The 20,495-nt window shown below is 47.3% G+C and overlaps 2 protein-coding genes across 5 annotated transcripts in view; both read left to right on the forward strand.

The window, feature by feature from the left end:
- Positions 1 to 561: 561 nt before the first annotated feature.
- Positions 562 to 20,495, forward strand: part of chd7 (chromodomain helicase DNA binding protein 7) — a 58,884-nt gene continuing 38,950 nt past the window's right edge. The window contains exon 1 of one of the 3 annotated variants that reach the window (XM_062557963.1): positions 562 to 878. The gene's annotated coding sequence lies outside the window, so the exon portion shown is untranslated. Of the gene's footprint in view, positions 879 to 1,119; positions 1,477 to 20,495 lie in introns of those variants that run through there. The other 2 variants (XM_037458440.2, XM_062557962.1) reach the window with 2 other exon arrangements.
- LOC134105319 (uncharacterized) lies at positions 6,931 to 14,179 on the forward strand. 2 transcript variants are annotated; one of them, XM_062557919.1, is made up of 2 exons: positions 6,931 to 7,069; positions 7,406 to 14,179. In XM_062557919.1, the coding sequence occupies exon 2, from the start codon at positions 7,661 to 7,663 to the stop codon at positions 13,520 to 13,522; it is 5,862 nt and encodes a 1,953-aa protein (XP_062413903.1). In that variant the 5' UTR covers positions 6,931 to 7,069; positions 7,406 to 7,660; the 3' UTR covers positions 13,523 to 14,179. The 2 variants fall into 2 exon arrangements, 1 of the variants encoding a protein (XP_062413903.1); XR_009942483.1 differs by lacking the exon at positions 6,931 to 7,069 and having other exon boundaries at positions 7,115 to 13,804; positions 14,141 to 14,179.

A 20,495-nucleotide genomic window follows, 5' to 3' on the forward strand; every position in this document is an offset into this window, starting at 1 on the left:
CTCCATTTTTGTTATTCAAATAATGATCACATTCATTCCATTTAAACAAACTTAACATAAATATGTATGTATGTGTGTGTGTATGTATACACACAGATTTGTACATATCTAGATACATGCATGTATACGTACATAAAATATTCTCTACATTCATATACGCACAGTAAATTTATGCATATATAAGTACATGTATCATGTACATATAGAGCATATACGTTTGTACATATTTGCCCTAATGTGTTATTGCAGAGGACCTGCAAGGATTAGAATGTAACCTACACTGAACATTTACATATGCATGCATTCATTTATTTATTTCAAAATAAGTAGGCTGATTTAATAAGTCACTGTATTGGACTTCTAAACGGGTTTCTTGAGTTTATTACCTTTGTTTTACAGCAACAAGAAAATAAACGGCACAGTCGTATTTGGACTCGCAGTTATGACACCGAGCCAGAGTCCAAATGACGCCCTTATTGCATGGAGAGCTCCCAGAAAGCGTCATCGGGCACGGCAGGTCAGTGACCGCGCACGCCGCCTGGTTATCTCTATGAGAGATTCTCGGGAGCGCGCCCCCCCTGGCCGAGGAAGGTGAGCGAGTGTCTGGAGGGGAGGACTCGGGAGCGCGACCAGCCGAGGGATCGATCGGATTAAACTCGATTTGAGTGAAATTAACACAAAGGAGAGAGGAGCAACGCACACTAGTCGGCGAGGTCGCGGACTGAGACACGCCAGGGAAACATTTCATGAAAAATAAACTTTTTTTCGTTTATTTATATTTCAAACGAAAAGCCACCGCGGAGGATTTTTTTTCAAGCAAGCGGAGATACTAACGAGGAGTTGATTTGATAAAAGCCCGAAGTGACCGAGCTTGTTGGGTAAGCTAACAAATGCCCTTTGAATGAGTGCACTTTCTCTTTAGTCGAGTGGGGTTGAGTGCGAGCGCGACGGTTGGATGGCCGCTGAGTGTGAGTTAAAACGGTTTATATTCTTCTTTTTATAGTAAGTTTTCCCTACTTTCCCCCCCCCAACGAAATCGCACTCTTAATCCGCCGTGCGAGTGGGTTTCCCGGTCGACGGGTGTTTCATTCAGTGCCAACTCGCTGGAAAACTCGTGTCGATGACGGACGCTTCACTTGGCTTTTATTTTCTAATTTCAGCAGAAAGTCATTGAAGGTCCGTGTAGCTGCCATGCCGACATGCTAACAATAGCACGCTTAGCTTTGCCACCCGCTGCATCGCTCGCACACACACACACATACACACACACACAGTCCCGTAGTTAGTTGAAAAGTGGAAAGAAACCTCGCCAGCACTACACCGAGAGCCTCCCCCGTCCAGGGCCCGTTTCACCGCCAACTTGTTGACTCGTGTGACATTAAACCATCGACCCGAGTCAGTTTAAAGTGTCGCGTTAGCCCCGTTAGCTAATTGTGTTGGAGCTCGCAGGAGACACGAGGTGGCTCGAGCGTAGAGGTGAGTCACTGGCCGACTCAATGAGTGAGATTCCCAGCGGAGAATACTTGGCGTGTATCGCTCACAAACGCTTCGGCACAGACACAAACACTGCCTCTTTCCAAAGTATTACTACTCATTTTATTTCCACTAGATACGTTTGCCTTTGTCGCGAGGGCACAGTGTGAAGTGTCCGTAGTAGCTGTGGTTGTATTGGACGGAAGGGACGGAGCAGTGGAAGGGGGTGCGGGGGGGGGCAGCAGTGAGACCAGGCGGTCATCCCATACGATGCTGTTTTTCATGTTGTTTCTAGTACGTTTCACCTCGCTAAAACCCATTTATCTGTCCAGTAAAAGCTCTTCTTCATTTCAAGCCCTTGAAGGAGAGAGGGAAGTGTTTTTCATTTGTTTGAAACCGAAGTGAGCGCAGCGTTCCCCGGTCCCGAACGACGTGCCACCGACAGGCTATTTAGCCCCGCTAGCCGTTGGAGGTTAGCCCGGCGCGAGGACACCGTGCTAGTCGGCTCTCATCCCCCGTCATCAGCCACTCGTTAGCCCCGAGCTAGCTGCCGGCCCGCCCGGGCATCGCTCGAAGCCGAGCTCGGTGCGAGGAAATTAACTTTCCTCATCTTTCGCTCCACTTTTTTCTGTCGATGTCTAAAGACAAAGTGACGCCGGGTTCTTTTCCGCGTTTGGGCTTTTGTTGCGAGAGCTTTTGTTTGTACGGTTTGATTGTAACCCACCGCCGAAGTTTGGTAACCTCTGCGGCTGCACTTGTTATACGTCGTGTGGCCGGAGGAGACGCCGCTCCAAAACACCTGCTTATGTCAGTGTACTTCTTCGCTAGTTACAGCGAGACGTACACGTCGGTACACCGCCACTTTATGGCGTGTTTTGCTCGCGCTGCCCCCTCCCTCTCGCCCCATTATGCGCTCTGTAGTCGGTTAACTTGCATAATGGTCCCGCTGTCGCTCTCACGCAACTTCAGCTGCGCTCTCCTTGAAAACATGCGTCGTTGACATAAATAAACGACCTGGTTGTTTCCGCAAACCCCTTCTTTATACGGACTGTCTTGGTGGCACCCGCTCGCACACAGTGGTGTTAGTGCGTCGGATACGTGCATGTGGTTCTCCTGGGAGCCAGGAGCCGCTTCCCCCACCACCTTGTGCCTGAGCCAAGATGGCAGCTAGTCCGAGGCGGGCCGCAGAGTGCGAGATAAGAGGCCCGGCCACGCATGCACTCAGGGCACAGCAGATGTTCACTACTATGTGGTCCCTCTGCTGTTTGCCTCGTCTTTTCTTGTCGTTAAAGTAGAGTCGCCCCCCCCCCCCCCAACCACATGGGTGCCCTAGTTTGTTGCTTTGGACAATGCTGGGCCCAGGACACAAAGCTAACCCCCCATGTAGATTAGACTATGGAGTAACATGGTTTCATCTCTGCAGATTACCAGTTGTTGTTTCTGTTATTTAAAGTCTGGAAGGTTTGAAGGAAATTTGGTGCAGAATGATGATGGTACTTGGAACTAAATGTTCCTCAGTAGCCTCTAAGTTAGTTCCCTGGTATAGTGTGTAGTTTGGTTCATTTAACTGTTTAAAGCCAAATCTAGTCATGAAATCCTGCACCATGCTATGAAGTTTGTCATCTACACAAACCGGCTCCGTCCCTGGGGGCAAACATGAGGAAAACCCCACATGCGGCAACCCACACCCAAGCCAACATAACATTAAGATTCACCAGTTAATTGAGATTTCACAGAATGCCGCAATTCAATATCCAGTAGTATCAACCAGCGCTGGTGCCCCCTCTCCATATCTATACCCCCATTGTGCTCCCCCCATACAACCAAATAAACATTGGTAATGGTTGTAAACATCCCACCACACCATGGGCCTTAGTTCACGTGTCACGTGTTTCAGTTATCTGTCCCCTGTTGTTTGACCTATGAATCATTACCTTGATCAGCTCTGGTTATCTGAACTTTTTCACTCGTTATATGAGTTTATGCTTCTTTCCCTTTTTACCAGCTAGATGCATGTATTGGGGGGAAAAGTGTGCCAAATGATGTTCTGTTTAGTGAAAATGTCCATTGTTTCTGTCTTCGTCCCTCCCATCTCAGATCATCAAGAGTAATTCATCAGGGATTTCTCGTTTTGGAAATTCTGCTTTTCCTCAGAGCTGTAAAAAACATATTTTTTATATCAAATTATTAAATCGCAAAATTTTCATGAAAGCAGCTACTTTCCGTTTGAATACACATGTTTTCTCTTGGCGGCATAGATATAGTATGATTAAAACATGTTTTTTTATTTTCAGTGTGACTTATTTCATCCTGAAGTGTTGAATGTGAAGCATTAGCACCCGTTTGCAACATTTGACAGGAAGAAATCAATTGTTGGTGTTTTTGCAGTTTGGTTTTATGTCTCGTCCCTAGTGTGAAGTGACTGGACGTATGAACCCCGTCCGTCCTAAGTACAATCTAGTGGTGGCTACGGTGCCCTTGTTGCTGTTGAATTTATGCAGTTGTTAGAACGATAGCCCAACAAAGAAAAGCCTCGACACCACCAAGTGATATTGTAACTGAACAATGGCTGTTGTTGACAAGCCGTTAAATCCCACCAACGAGGGTGGAATTTCCTCTGTGGGTGTGTGGAACTTTCCAGAAACCACTTCAAATCTCCCATTCTCATTCACTTGTACAGTTGTCTTAAGTGAATTACTAAAATCCACATTGTCCTTGTAGTTGGTGTTGATACTCGTACTTAATGTAACGTTATTGATTTGAGTCTTCATCAGATCAGTCGTTTTCAAGCCCCATATTCCTCATATATACATATATATATTTTTGTTTGCATATTCTTCCCAACCCTGTGGGAGAGTGGTGGGGGGGGGTCTGAAATGCTCCATGAGTAATCCATCTTTATGGTTTGCATAATACCAATGGGGTCAATGCAGATGTAACTTTCCTGAAGCCTTTGCAGTCATCTGATCTAGTAATCAGCCCTGTGTCGCGTGGATGGCACCGCGGCGCTCTGTTTTAGCGCCGGAACCGGGGTGGTGTTGGGTATCCTGAGCCAGAAGGAGAGCCGGTGTTTGTCGTGGGTGGCCATTTTGTCTCCCCTCATCATGTGTCGCGGATGACAGTCTGTGTTAGACACGGCGAGTGCTGCTGTTTGCCCTCATCTTTCATCTCGCCCTCCATCGCTCCACCTCCACGCACCCACAATTCGTCCTTCTCCACCCATGTGTGAGCTGCTTCTTTTTTCTGCTCTCCATTTTCACCCTTTCCATCTCTCTCTTCATCTTTGCATGTGTGTCTCCTCCCTCCCTCCTTCCCTCCAGTCATCTCATTTCCAGCCAAAAGGTTAGCGGGGGTCTTTAGCACAGTGATGACATTCAAAACCAAGTGTCATCCCTGTCTCGCTCTCTCTGTCTCCCTCTCTCACCTGTCTCTCCCTCTGCTTGCTCCTCCGCCGCACTCTGCCTCCCCCATCCTCCTCCTGCAGCGAGGGCCTTCTGGACCAAGTGCTGTGCCTAGAAGAGAGGCTGGCGTTAATTCAGCTCAAGTGTTTGTGTGTGGGCTGCATGTGTGACGGACGAGACGGCTTGTCAAGTACATCCCTGACCCGCCTGTGTGCTTCTTTTTTAATGTCCCCTCTCAGCTCTCGTCTGACCTCATCAACGTACCTAATGCTGCTGGTGAAACAAAATAAAACTCACAAAAAACACGCTGCCCTGCCATAGCACCACTGTGGCATCTGTCCACCTCGCCTCGTCACCTCCTGCCACCGCTTCTCTCCTTGACTGAGTCACACAGCCCATGAAAGGTTAAGTGCTGCCTGCTTGGGAAATAAACCTCCAGTTGGGGCACATATGTCAAACTTGCCCGTTTGGGTGTCCCGTGCGTGCGGGCAGCCCGCTGGATAACTTTGCAATTGTGGAACGTCTGCCCATGCCACTCTGACACCACCGAGTTAGGAAGATGGAGGCACGGTCAGAGAGGAGACTGTGTATTCATCTCTCCAGCAAACGTGTTCCCATCACACCTCCTCTTGGATAACACCTTCCCATCCTGGTGGGGCTCATGCTTTCAGCGCTAAAATGTTTGCCCTGAGATGTGTGCCTATGGTATCCTACACTGGATTCAAACCCACAAACTGAAGGACTGTTGATCCTGAAGAGTGAATTGGCTTTTTTTTATATAAAAGAGGGGGAGCAGTCCCCAGGGATACGTTCCTGTCAGCCTCGTAGAAAGTTAATTGGTTGTTAGCAGGCAGGCAGGTGGGGCTAGGAGGGGAATCAGCCAATCTCTGGGGACACGGTCCAGGTGCGCTGGTCCCATTGGTCTAAGAGGCCATGTCAATAGCAGTGATTGATTAGTGTGTGTGTGTTCTCGTTCTCTCTCACGTAGAGCAACAGTGTTTTCAGATATTAATCATAAAACCGTTTCCTTTGGAACCTCTTATTTTGTATCAAACTGAGAATCAAAAGTACTGGCTGTGGGGTTTTTTCACAAATGTTTCCAGAGCTTCATGTTGGTCTATCTGCACCAGGATGACAAATCTCTCACCAGCCCCTAAAACCACTGGTGCTTTCTTTAGACTGCCAGCTAGGAATAAGTCCTGAAGTCTAACCCCCCTTTCAAAAGTTCCACTAGATTTGGGGATCCCCCCCCCCCCCCTCGTGTGTACCACTGAAAACTCATTTGCATTGCCATGCAACAATTTCCCCCCTCAGCAGCTATGGTTTGATTCACGATCTTCATTTAGGTTCATTGGCGGGACTCAAATTGTATGTTGGAACATTCCGGTGAAATCCAGAGGGATGCGGTTGGTCTGTGCTCACTGGGTTGGATGTCTGAGCTACAAGTAGAAGCCTGTCAGATATGTTGGTGACGGGCTAACTATCACCAGTCCAACATATTAATGGGGTTGGAGGGTGTAGATGTATTTCTCTAATATCTATTGCAATCCTACTGCAAAAGTGTTGATTAAGAAAGTGGGACATTGTTTGTGGGAGGAGCTATTCAACCGGCATTGATACCAAATATTGACGGTGAACAAAAGTAGGGCAGCGCATCCTAGTATAGGGGAGCAGCTTGATCGGTTGGCGATGTCTGGTATCCCTTTGACCTCCTCCCCACAACTCCCCATGCTTGTCTCTTTAGCCAGTGGCCCCCTTCAAACCCTTCTATTTCACAGCAACACATAAGACTTCCTGTTCTGGTACGTAAAAGTGTGTAGTCTTCTTCCTCAGATCTCCAGCCTGTGAGGTTTAGGGCTGAACTGTGTAAACGCAGACGCTATCCGTGGAAGGTCCCCACCCACTGACCGATGGATAACAATGCACAGAAGCCACAGGTGTGGCCCCCCATGTGGCATGGATGCCACGCGACACTCTCATTGTTCTGTCCCCATCAGCACATTAGTGCACTTAAATGTTTCATTGCTGGCAGTAGTCGCTTTACATGCGTCTGTTTCTTTAAGAACTGTGGGACTGTTGCACCATGGGATTTAGTCAGGAAGTTGTATGTGATCAGGACAGCCTCACGTTTTGCGTTATCTCTCCATACTGTACACGTCAATCTTCCACGCTCCATGCCTTTGGTAGCATTCTCGGTATGTAAAATAGACACCAACATACTGTACCTATATATTAAGTGTTGCCAGTAGGTTTGATGTGCATATCGGGCTGAGGGTGTAGTGGGCTAGTTCGCCTCTGTTATCATGGGTTGTGCTACATGTGCTATATTTGGATAAACAATGCGGGTTATGTTACGTACATTGTGTAGCAATGCATTACATATTTCCTTTGGTTTAGCTTGAATGTTAGCTACTGTGTGTACAACCGCATTGCATTGGTATGTAGTGATATTGTATTTTTACAACTGCCATTGTATAATATTTGCAACTCTTTAATATGTAAGTAACAGGTAATCTTGTTTCATTTCCCAGTTTCACCCTTTCTAATTCAAATAAACGGAGTTAAGACGATCCTACTCTCCAGTGTTTGATGCGGGAAGGTGTTTAGCTGCTGGTCAGATTGCACAGGGCCACGTGCATGCAGGACAAGACAGTGAAACGAGAGCTTTCTAGCGGGCTGGACAACAAGGTTGAGCTGATTGGAGTTACCGCCTCTATGTTACAGCTAAGAGAGAAGGCTACAACTAGAGCAACGTTAACACAGGCAACCTCATCTATTGCCACGACATGGAAGATAAACCAGCAACCACGTTTGAGACCAGGTCCGCCGCCTCATGCTCTGGGAAAAGCTCAAGCACTTCATCAACAAGTAAAGCAGCAGCCATTGCACGTGCTAAGGCAGAAGCAGCAAAAGCACGAGTTGCATTCGCTGAAAAGGAAATGCAAATGAAGATAGAGAGGGCCCGCTTAGATGCGTCACTAGACATATTGAAAATGGAAAAAGAAGCAGCAGCTGCCATTGCCGAGGCAGAGGTCCTCGAGGCAGCCGCAGACACCGATGGGGAAAAACGCAGCTGCAAAATAGACCTCCTACTCAAGCCTAAAGATCCTGAAGAGCGTACCTCCGAATATGTACTTCAACATTCCGTATCACACAGAAGCCTTCAGTCAATGCCAGAAATGGAACCCATTAGTGAGTACGGGTTAAGATATGCAACTTCTATGCCGCATCAATATAGAGTCGTTCCAGCTCCACACATTAACCAAGCGAAAGACGACAACACCCTCCTTCCAAGTAATGTTCCTACACAACAGGCAGTGAAGGTTGAACATAGAACAGACCAGACCAATACTGCTAAAGGGAAAGAGAATGATGGTTGGATCAGGAGAGGAGGAATACATGACCGCAACCATCCACCAGCTCCCCACCACAGCACTCCATTAGCAGGTGACCCACACGACAGTCAAGGCATGACAAACTTTGTGAGGTTCTTTGCTCGCCGTGAACTTGTTAGCACTGGACTACTACAGTTCGACGATCGTCCTGAAAGCTTCAGAGCCTGGCGAGCTTCATTCCTCAATGCAATCAGAGGCCTAGACCTGTCAGCTGGGGAGGAGATGGACCTCTTAGTCAAATGGCTAGGACACGAGTCTGCTGGACATGCAAGGCGGATCAGGGCGGTTAATGTAAACCACCCTGAAAGAGGTCTTGCAATGGTGTGGGAAAGACTGGAGCAGTGTTATGGATCACCAGAGGCCGTAGAGAGTGCACTCTTCAAGAGACTCGACGCGTTCCCCACAATACATAATAAAGATCCTCAGAAGTTGAGAGAGCTGGGAGATCTGTTGATGGAGGTTCTTTCCGCCAAGGCTGAGGGAGATCTGCCGGGCCTAGCCTTCCTGGATACTTCCCGTGGCGTTAACCCCATTGCACAAAAGTTACCCTATAACCTGCAGGAGAAATGGATAAACGAAGGCACGCGGTACAAGCAACAGAACAGAGTACCATTTCCACCATTTCTCTTCTTTGTGGACTTTGTCTGCCATCAAGCAACCACTAGGAATGACCCTAGCTTTGACCTCACCACGTTCAACACGGCCCCGTCCAAATCAGACAAGCCTTCCCCCAAACAAAGCAACCAGAGAGCACCTATTTCAGTCCATAAAACCGAGGTGTATTATCCCTCTAATGCCGAGAGGACTGAAAAGAAGACCGAGGAGCCCGATAGGCAGTGCCCCATACATAGGAAGCCTCACCCTCTGCAAAGATGTCGCAGTTTTAGAGGGAAATCTCTTGAAGACCGAAAGGCTTTTCTCAAAGACAACGGGATATGTTTCAGATGTTGCGCATCAACATCACATCTTGCCAGAAACTGCAAGGTCAGTGTGAAATGCTCAGAGTGTGAGAGTGAAGGTCACAACACAGCTTTACATCCTGGACCTCCGCCCTGGATCGTTAAGACCACAGACCCTGCCATAGAGCATGGCGGGGAGGAACAAAGTGTTCCCGCGGACATTGCAGCCCTGTGTACGAGCGTCTGTGGTGGAGACCTAAGTGGCAGGTCGTGCTCCAAGATCTGTCTTGTTAAAGTCTTTAAATCAAGTCGCCCAGACAGAGCAGTAAGCCTATACGCTATCCTCGACGACCAAAGTAACAGGTCATTGGCTCGGCCAGAGTTCTTTGACCTCTTCAAGGAAGAAGGGCCCAGGTCGCCTTACTCCCTGAAGACATGTGCAGGAGTGACAGAGACAGCTGGAAGACGGGCAAGTGATTACCAAATCAAATCTCTGGATGGTCAGTTGTGTCTACCTCTCCCTACACTCATCGAATGTAATCAGATCCCTAACAATAGATCAGAAATCCCCACTCCAGATTCTGCACTTCACCATGCTCACCTTACATCTGTAGCTCATCAGATTCCTGAACTCGACCACAAAGCTCCTATCTTGCTTCTTCTAGGAAGGGACATCATAAGAGTGCACAAGGTCAGGGAACAGATCAACGGGCCCCACGACGCGCCCTATGCTCAGAGGCTCGACTTAGGGTGGGTCATCGTTGGAGATGTCTGTTTGGGAAACGTTCATAAACCATCCATCGTGAACACCTTCTTTACAAGCACGCTAGAGAATGGTCGCCCATCTCTCTTTCAACCTTGTCCCAACCGGCTCCTCATCAAAGAAAGATACAGCGACTCTCTGTCAAAAGACCTCATCGGGGGATACTTCAGAGATGATACCGACTGTGACAAAGAGGAGAATCACCTCGGGTGTACGGTATTCCAAAGGACGAAAGACGATAATAAAACGTCTCTCTCGATTGAAGACAAGGCCTTCCTAAAGATAATGGAACAAGGACTTCAGAAGGATGATGCTAACTACTGGGTAGCACCCCTCCCCTTCAAGTCACAGAGACGACGCCTTCCCAACAATCGAGCACAAGCACTAAAACGTCTCTCTGCACTCAAGCGCAACTTCGGCAGGAAACCAGAAATGAGAGACCATTTCCTTTCATTCATGGAAAAAATATTCCAAAATGACCATGCGGAGATTGCTCCTCCTCTGAAGGAAGAAGAAGAACGTTGGTACCTCCCAACCTTTGGCGTCTACCACCCGAAGAAACCAGGTCAGATTCGGGTGGTATTCGATTCCAGCGCACAATATGAAGGGGTTTCGCTGAATGATGTACTTTTAACAGGTCCAGATCTTAACAACACCCTTCTCGGAGTCCTGATTCGTTTCAGAAAAGAGTCCATTGCGGTTACAGCGGATATACAGCAAATGTTTCACTCCTTTCTGGTCAGAGAGGAGGACAGGGACTTCTTGAGATTCCTTTGGTTTGAGGATAACGACCTTCACAAGGACATCATTGAATACCGGATGAAAGTGCACGTTTTTGGCAACAGCCCCTCTCCAGCTGTCGCTATCTACGGCCTTAAACGTTCAGCGCAAGATGGCGAGGCTGACTTTGGGTTGGATGTCAAGCAGTTTATAGACCGTGATTTCTATGTGGACGATGGCTTGAAGTCACTGCCCTCTGAAGAAGCTGCCATCAGCTTGCTCAAAAGAACACAAGAAACACTTGCCTGCTCGAACCTCAGGTTACATAAAATCGCATCAAATAGCAGCGAAGTAATGAGAGCCTTTCCCTCCCAAGACTACGCAAACAACTTGAAGGATCTGGAGCTTGGCACAGACACGTTGCCAACGCAACGTAGCCTTGGAATCATTTGGGAGCTTGAGACGGATACGTTTACATTTCAGGTTGTAGACGAAGATAAGCCATACACTCGTCGGGGTGTCCTGTCTACAGTTAACAGTCTATACGACCCCCTGGGATTTGTTGCCCCAGTTACCATCCAAGGCAAAGCTATCCTTCGTGAGCTCACCATGGAAGTGGGCGACTGGGACTCCCCATTACCTCCTGATAAAGGGAAGCTGTGGACAGCATGGAAAGACTCCCTGAAAGATCTGGAAAGCCTCCATATCCCAAGAACATATGCACCAGTGTCCCTCTCTGAAGCTCAACGGCGAGTACTTTGTATCTTCTGTGATGCTTCTATCAAAGCAATAGCCGCAGTTGCCTATATCAAAGCCACAGATGCTGACGGAGAACGCCACGTAGGGTTTGTTCTAGGTAAGGCAAAACTTGCTCCACGACCAGAACATACAATACCGAGATTGGAGCTGTGTGCAGCAGTGTTGGCAGTGGAGTTAGCCGAGCTCGTCACCTCAGAAATAAATGTTGACCCGGATGCCGTACATTTCTACACGGACAGCAAGGTCGTGTTAGGCTACATCTACAATGAGACTAGACGGTTCTACGTCTACGTAAGCAATAGAGTACAGCGCATACGAAGATCAACGCGGCCCGAACAGTGGCACTATGTCCCCACCGAGCTCAACCCAGCAGATTATGCAACGAGAGCAGTCCCCGCAGCTCAATTAAAGGACACCACATGGCTGACAGGGCCAGCCTTTTTGACAAACCACGAACCTAGTCTTTCCAAGGAGGATATCTCTGAAGTTGCAGATCCAAAATTGGATCCAGAAGTTCGACCTCAAGTGTCTACTCTGAGCACTGCTGCCTCAAACGCCCAGCTTGGATCACGACGCTTCGAGAAGTTTTCAAGCTGGAGGTCATTGACTCATGCTGTTACTCGCTTGATCCACGTGGCTCGACTCTTCAAGAAAACATCAGCATTAGGACCAAGTAAATGCAAAGGCTGGCATTACTGCCAGGCGGCATACACTGTGGAGGAGCTCTCTAAATCCAAAGATCTCATTATTCGTACAGTGCAGCAGGAAAACTATGCCGCAGAGCTCGAATGCTTGGAGAACCAGGAAGAAATCCCAGAAAACAGCACTCTTAAGAAACTGGATCCATTCATCGATAATAATGGCTTATTGAGAGTCGGAGGCCGGATCACAGAGGCAGAATTGGAAATTGATGAAAAGAACCCCCTAATAATTCCTGGTAACCACCACATCACAAGGTTACTTGTGCGTCACCACCATGAACAGACACGTCATCAAGGGCGCCTTTTTACAGAGGGTGCTATTCGCACTGCTGGCCTGTGGATAGTTGGAATGAGAAGACAAGTAAGCAGCGTCATCTACAAGTGTGTCACATGCCGCAAACTCCGTGGCACATTCCTCTCCCAGAAAATGGCCAATTTACCTGCAGATAGGCTAAGCATCGAGCCTCCCTTCACGAATGTTGGTTTGGACGTGTTTGGGCCCTGGTCCATTCTCGCACGGAAAACAAGAGGTGGCCACTCTAACAACAAACGTTGGGCAGTGATCTTTACCTGTCTGAGCATAAGGGCAGTGCACTTTGAGGTCATTGAGTCTTTGGATACTTCAAGCTTTGTAAATGCCCTCAGACGGTTCATTTCCATCCGCGGTCCAGTGAAACATATCCGCTCGGATAGAGGCACCAATTTCATCGGGGCCTGTAAGGAGCTCAAGGTCCCATCAAACGTAGATAGTTTCCGTGTGACGAGGTACCTAGCTGAACAGGGCTGCACATGGACATTTAACCCACCTCACTCCTCTCACATGGGCGGCGTATGGGAGAGGATGATAGGCATAGCCCGGAGAATCATGGATTCCATGTTCCAGCAAGAAAGATCCTCAAAGCTCACTCACGAGACTCTCGCGACTCTTCTGGCAGAAGTAGCAGCCATCATAAACGCTAGACCCTTGGGTCCAATATCCGTTGATCCTGCGGATCCAATGATACTCACCCCTTCTACTCTTCTCACGCAGAAGGTGGGCCCTTTTTCTGCTCCTTCCGGTCAGTTTGACACTAAGGATCTCTATAAGCGGCACTGGCGTCAGGTTCAAGTCCTTGCAGATGTTTTCTGGAACAAATGGAGAAAGCAGTACCTTTCTACATTGCAGACTCGAAGTAAATGGCATTCCAGCAAGCCAAACATTGATGCTGGAAGTATTGTCCTTGTGAAAGACTCCCAAGCCGAAAGGAACGAATGGCCAATGGCATTGGTCACTAAGGTATTCCCAAGCAAAGATAGGAAGGTCCGCAGTGTGGAGATCAAGATCTCCAAACAAGATGGAACCAAGCTCTTCCTTAGGCCTGTCACCGACTTAGTCCTCCTGCTCTCCGAAGAAGACTACAAGAGCCAGTAGTGACTTTCAAACACTGTTCTTCTGGAGTTAAGTGTATGGGTGCTATCCATGGATACCAGGCGGGGAGTGTTCTGTCCCCATCAGCACATTAGTGCACTTAAATGTTTCATTGCTGGCAGTAGTCGCTTTACATGCGTCTGTTTCTTTAAGAACTGTGGGACTGTTGCACCATGGGATTTAGTCAGGAAGTTGTATGTGATCAGGACAGCCTCACGTTTTGCGTTATCTCTCCATACTGTACACGTCAATCTTCCACGCTCCATGCCTTTGGTAGCATTCTCGGTATGTAAAATAGACACCAACATACTGTACCTATATATTAAGTGTTGCCAGTAGGTTTGATGTGCATATCGGGCTGAGGGTGTAGTGGGCTAGTTCGCCTCTGTTATCATGGGTTGTGCTACATGTGCTATATTTGGATAAACAATGCGGGTTATGTTACGTACATTGTGTAGCAATGCATTACATATTTCCTTTGGTTTAGCTTGAATGTTAGCTACTGTGTGTACAACCGCATTGCATTGGTATGTAGTGATATTGTATTTTTACAACTGCCATTGTATAATATTTGCAACTCTTTAATATGTAAGTAACAGGTAATCTTGTTTCATTTCCCAGTTTCACCCTTTCTAATTCAAATAAACGGAGTTAAGACGATCCTACTCTCCAGTGTTTGATGCGGGAAGGTGTTTAGCTGCTGGTCAGATTGCACAGGGCCATGTGCATGCAGGACAAGACACTCATTGAGACGCTCTCTCATGAGAGTGGTTTTCTATAACGGGTTCTTTAGCTAAATGAGGGCTCGCTCTCTCCTCCCTCACAAGTTCCTTGGTCACCCCTTGTGGCCTACTTCTCCTCTCCATCCCCCCCCCCCCTGCCGGTCTCTGCCTCTTCTGTCCTTTGGGATCACACTGGTTGCTGGCCAGTGGTTTTTCCTTGGTAAAGGCAGGGAACAGATTGGATAAACACAGTCCTTTCCTGCTGACCCACTCCTTCTGCCAAAATGCACACACACTCACACACACCCCCGACATTCACACTGCACTGTCCATTAATGAAGCAGCCGTGTGTAAAATAAGCAGATTTTCTCTAGCTTCACTGCTTCTCTCTTTCTTCTCTGGCTTTCTTTATCTCCTCCTCCCCCGCCTCTCTTCCTTCCTTCCGGGCCACAAATCCCAGTCCCAAACACACGGGCCCGCATCCCCTCACTTGAGCGTAATTACACACACAGCTAGCCAGCTCCAGCGTGCCGTCCTCCATTTGGGAACAAAGGTATAAATTATAGCGGCTTAGATCCCGCCGGTAATGGGAGGTGGGTGGGAGCACACGTGTCCTCCAGAGGAAGGGGGAGATCACTCAGTAGCTCAGGTGTTGGTTTGGGGGTAGGTTCTGTGCGGGCTGCTGCTCTACTTCTTGTTGCTCTGGCTGCACCCTGTTGGTCTCTGCCTGCCCGCATGAGACTCCGGTGCAAGAGAGAAAAATGGAAAAAAGGCGGTGTTGTTGACAGGGGAGAGATTTCCTGTAGTGAAGTCTGGAGGCTACACAGTGTTTAAACTTTGGTCAGACAGGACCGCGTTGAGCGGCTGTCGGCCCACCTCACCTCCTCCTGCTCGACTACCAGCGCATGCTCGCGTTCATCCAGTATGGAACCACTTAAGACAACGTCTCTATTGAAACAGTCAATAAGGAAGGGGCCTTCCGGAGCTCTCAGGTCTAACTCTCATCAAGAGTGTGACAGTCACATGCATGCCGTCTGTGAACAATGTGCACAGCAGGAAACGAGAGAGGCGTGTCACGGAGGGCCGTGCACCTGCTAGTTTTCATACCAACTGAAGTTTACACCATGTGATTCCTTCACTGACTCACCTCAAGTCATTTACAGCATGGGGATCGTACCTGAAAGGAGCGTTCCAGTACTCCAGGATGTGATATAGAAGTCTAGATCTATGCTCTGTTTCGCTCTGCACTGGATCCCTGTGCCTGTCAGACAGGCGGCTAAGTGCCACCAACCTGGCAGCGATGCTGCGTGGTGGGGGCTCGACCGATAATTGTGGTTTGACAGAGCTGCGCGGTCCGTGTGAACTCCTGGGCCTCGCCGACGACTGCCGGTTAATTCATCAGCGCCTCGAAGCGTCCTGATGATTACTGCTGGTTTCCGGTGAGGCGGGTGTTAATGGGGTTGTTGGAGCTCTCAGGCAGTGAGGTGCCCTTTATGTATTTCTCTGTTTTTGTTTTTAGGGATTTCAAAAAGTCCTGATTCAGGATCTCCGGTTTTAGTTTTCAGTACATATGGAAAATCGAGACGTGGCTCCTCCCTCCTGTCCTGAAACCGCCTCAGCCATCCACAGCGCTTCAGATGTGGCCGCTCACACCAAAGCTGTGCCAAGCAGCAGCAATAACCACTTTGAAGAATCCCAAATTCAAGCAATCAATTTGAGCAATCCAGACTTTTAACTTGTCTTTAAGTGAGGGAGGCAGAATCCCTTTTGGGCTTCTGGCTTTTGGTCATATTAACTCCAAATCAGCAGAAGATCAATTGCTAATGAAAAAATATGTATGTAAACACAGTACTTAACACGCAGTTGCATGATTTTTCCAAATTATTGTAGTTCAGGTAACTGACTGATTATCCTCATGAAAGTTCCCTGTGGAGGGCTGTCTTCTGTTGGAACACTGCTCCTGTAGCTGTAACAGAGTTCATCTCATGACGGCCGTACAAATGATGAATAGTTAAATGTACAATCTGTCTGAACCCAGATAAACATCAGTGTGGTGTTGTGAAACCACACAACTCAACACTTTCTCTCTCTGTCTGCTCGTGCAGCTGATGCCGATACTAAAGGGGAAGGAGGCACATGGCGATTGCAGCAGTTTTCTGCTCTTTTGTTTAACTTTGTTGTTGAAGCCTGTGATGTGAACAGCACTTATTTGATTAGGGTTCCCAGGTGAGGCAGACACGGCATCTCTCCTCCTCACCACGTGTGTGACGTCTGGGCTTGGGAGGGGGAGCAGAGTAAAAGGCCTCATCCTTTGATGAGATTTGTTGTCCAAAGAGGCACATTGACCGTTCACCTAATTCCCTCTGCTGTGACAGCTGGGCTTCAATGGGTTTCTGTGCGTGCTGTGTGAGAAAGAAACAAGGATGAAGGCCGAGGAATTGGTACAGAAAGTTAAAGAAAGCTGAAGCCCTGTTCACGGGACGAGCAGCAGCAGCAGATAGTCGGGAGGAGCCGCGTGACGTGTGCTGACCAACGTTAATTCGTGAAGGCGAGGAACCTCTGCCCTTGCTACTTTTTACTTGGCGCTGTTGCTCTGATGAAAAGCCTTGAGGCTGTTGAACGCGCACGTTTTCACTCTCTCACACACACACACACACTGAGCAGCCCGCAAGTGTTCATACAGCTATATTTATTCTGTATTGTAGAACTCAAGGTCTAATGTGGTGTGCTTTTGACTTGGCTGACAGGAAATCTGTTGCCTTCTTAGTTGGTGCAAAGGATGTGAAATCACACAAATCTACTCTCACTTGAGACATTAACACACACACGTATGAAGAAGCCTTTTTTTGTTCTGGCTGAAGTGTTTGAAATGTACAAACAGTGATGTAACTCAACAGGGCTGTTTCTTCTGTGATCAAAAAGTTCTGCTTCACCCTCTGGTTCAAACACCTCTGGCGTGAGAACCTGCTGTGGGCTCTAAACAATTATAACTGGTAAAACTGAACTTTGGGGATTTGCAAAAGGCATTTATGTGATTCATTGAAAAAATGTCCAATAAAAATAAGGAAAAGAAAAATACTTTCTATAGGTTTGTTTAGGGTCTTGTCCTTTTATCTGGACTGCCTTTGCTACATTGTAAGACGTATTTTGTCCTCCCCTCTGCTGTTACTCTACAAACTTGTAGAAAATGAGGAGTGATTAATTGATATCTCTGCTGATCCAAAAGTAGGTGGCAGTGGTGGCAAATATTGGTAGAAGGGTGGAACTATTGCTTCAATAGTTCCTCATGTTGTGGATGGTTACTTATTCTATTAATGTGGCTGTAGCCGGCTGCTGTCCCACTCGACTTCCATGCTGCAGGGTTCTGAAATAAAAGCGACTGGCCTAGTCGGCTTTCTTTCAACACATAATAGTTCACTTTAATATGACTTGAATGTGATCATGAGTTTCTGTTACAAGACCAACACACTACATGCATACACGTCGTCTCTGTGCTGGAACAGGCTGCTGAATGGAGCTCACAGGCCTCGCCATTTGCCGACCATCGTATAGTAGAAGAGCTTCTGTCTTTGTGTTGGCGGCTGGTTTTATGGTTCAGAGAGATTGAGGAAGAGGTTTGGTAATTGCTACTAACACCCAACACGACGCTCCACTTGGCCATTATGGAGACCGCAAAGGCCTCAAAAGGCTGCAGGGAGTCTGCTTTGCTGTGGTCCTGTGTCATGCTAATGGTCACTGAATGGGTATTCTTGGTTGTCTATAAACGTAGGGATGATCGATTGACAGAAATAGTTAGGCCTTTTGTTATTTGGCACTAAAAAGCACAGGGGTCACAATGCTGAAATGTGTAGTAGTTATCGGATGCCATTTTGACAGAGCGTTGTATATCAAGGCCCTAAATGGATAAAAGTGTTTCCTTTCTTGGCCGGTAGCAGAATAAAACCATCATTAATGACTTAGCCAGCTAATCTGTCATTTGGGTTTTGATGCTGTTTAACGTGCTGTGCTTGGTCACTGTGTGCAAATGAGGTAGCAATGTAAAGCAAAGCAGCAGCTTGTTTCCTGCTAAGCAAGTCAAGTCAATCGGTTCTGTTGCAGTCTTGACGCGAACTTCCCATGGCGCCCATCTAAGCTTTTATTTGTCTGACAATTTGGTGGAGTTTTGAAATGCTGTACACTAAACACCAGCCTGCCACTAGCGCAGCACGGGCCCGTCCAAAACGGAGCTACAATCACTCAAGTGATTCTCAGCCATGACAAAATAGTTATTAGGACCAATTTGTGTGAGCTTTTTTACCTAATGAAGCGGTAAGTGGGTGAGTAAAATTAGGAGGTAGAGGAGGAAATAAATGAGGTGACAGAGGTGGGGGAAAGTGGAGGCACTTGTGTGTGTGATTTTTGCATAAAAGCAACCCGGACACCTCCCGCTGTCAGATGTAAGGCCTACTTGCTCATATTCGTGCATGCTTGCATCCACCTACCTCCACCCTCTCACTCTCTGGGGCAGGCTGGGAGTTGGAGGCCTCCCTGTGGCGTATGTGTCTCAGGATTGTTTATTCAACCAATACAATTGAAAATGTGAAGGGTTAAATCATGGTACGGTAGGCATTGGGAATGCATGTTTATGTTCTTTTTAGCAGCCGCGATGAACACAGAGGCTCAAACGGTAGCATGTGGCCGACTGGCCTTCTCCAACACATCTGTCGACTGAGGGCCTGCTTAGGCAGCCAGCTGAAGGGCTGGAAAAGCATGCTGGCCTGTTGGCTGCCTGATTGCTGGCTAGATGGCAGCTGCTGCTGTTCAAACAAAAGTTGCATCTGCTGGGCCCCTTTGTTCTAACACTCTCAATGAGTGTGTGTGTGTGTGTGTGTGTGTGTGTCTCCTTAGTAAACATGCAGGTTAATCCATTGCACCAATTCTCAGCAGGTACAAGGCGGTGGATAAATGTTAAAACCAATTGGTTTGTATGATGCAACATCTAGAGCTTGTGGGGAGTGGTATGCCATCTTGGCCTGCATTTTGGGTCTTCATGTTAAAGTCAAGTGAGTTTGTTGCTAGAATCTAATTGGAGTGTTTTAATTGTAGGGGAAATACGGAATATAAAATGTTATATTCAGTACTGTTTTAAAATGGCACATGATGTCACTTGTTACTATTGATGATTCTCTCTGAACGATAAGTAGGCTGAAATGTTTCAACTCCAGCATAACGTATTCTAATATCAATAATCCAGACATGACTTCCATCTTAGCCATGACAGTCAAAGGTAGTGGGCTATCACTACACAGTAGGGCTGGGAGGTATATACCGCTTTAACCGGTACACCGGTTAGAATTTTCCTTTGGTTATGAATCCATCACATACCATCCTGGCGGTGTATAGCTGTAACAACTGTTGGTGATCCTCAGCGGGCAGCACAATATCTGAATATCTACCGGGATATGAAATTCTGTCTGTTCGGCCCAGCCCTACTATAAACTAGTAGGTCCAGTCTAACAAATCGGGTTTAGTATTGAACTCCAGACTTTTTCTTTCTTCAATTACCAGCCACAAATCCTGATTTAAACATCCCCACCATGTCATAGCACGGTACATGCCAGTATAACCAACGCAATGTTTTTCTTGAAACAATATGCTAGTGGGAAGACATGACATGTTGCCATACATGAGTGGTCCCCAAACTAAGGCCCGCGGGCCGCCCCCCTGAACAATACCAGAGGGGCATTATGATTTTTTTTTCAGTCTGGCCACTCTAATCCTAGACTAGCCCCTGTGAAGTAGAAGGGAATAATGGAGAAAAGGTAGATTCAGAATGCAGGTATTTAACCTGCAGGGGTCAAACCATTATTTGTTTGTTCAATGCTCTCATCGGTCAAGAGGCGGTGGCGGTTATTATTTATTTCATTTTTTTCTGTAAAGATCCCAGAGAAGATTATTTGGTTATTTATTTCATTAAGTGATATCATTTTATATTTAGATTCCGGATTATTAATATTTGGTTGTATGTGGCTTTCTGGAAAACAATAAATGTTTACATTTAGGCACCCACTGCAATCGTCACACTTTTTCTCACCCCGGCCCCCTCCAGAGAAGGGAAAAGTTATCTGGCCCTCACAGGAACAAGTTTGGGGAACCCCTGCCATACATGATCAATTCTGTGAAAACGCAACCCCCTTTTCATTCTTGCTTTGACTTGCCTGCCGCGAGTCATTTAGTGGCAGCCATTGTTGAACGAATCCGACTTTGAGTGTAAC

The sequence above is a fragment of the Pungitius pungitius genome, chromosome 15, assembly GCF_949316345.1.
Source record: "Pungitius pungitius chromosome 15, fPunPun2.1, whole genome shotgun sequence".
Classification (NCBI taxonomy): Eukaryota; Metazoa; Chordata; class Actinopteri; order Perciformes; family Gasterosteidae; genus Pungitius; species Pungitius pungitius.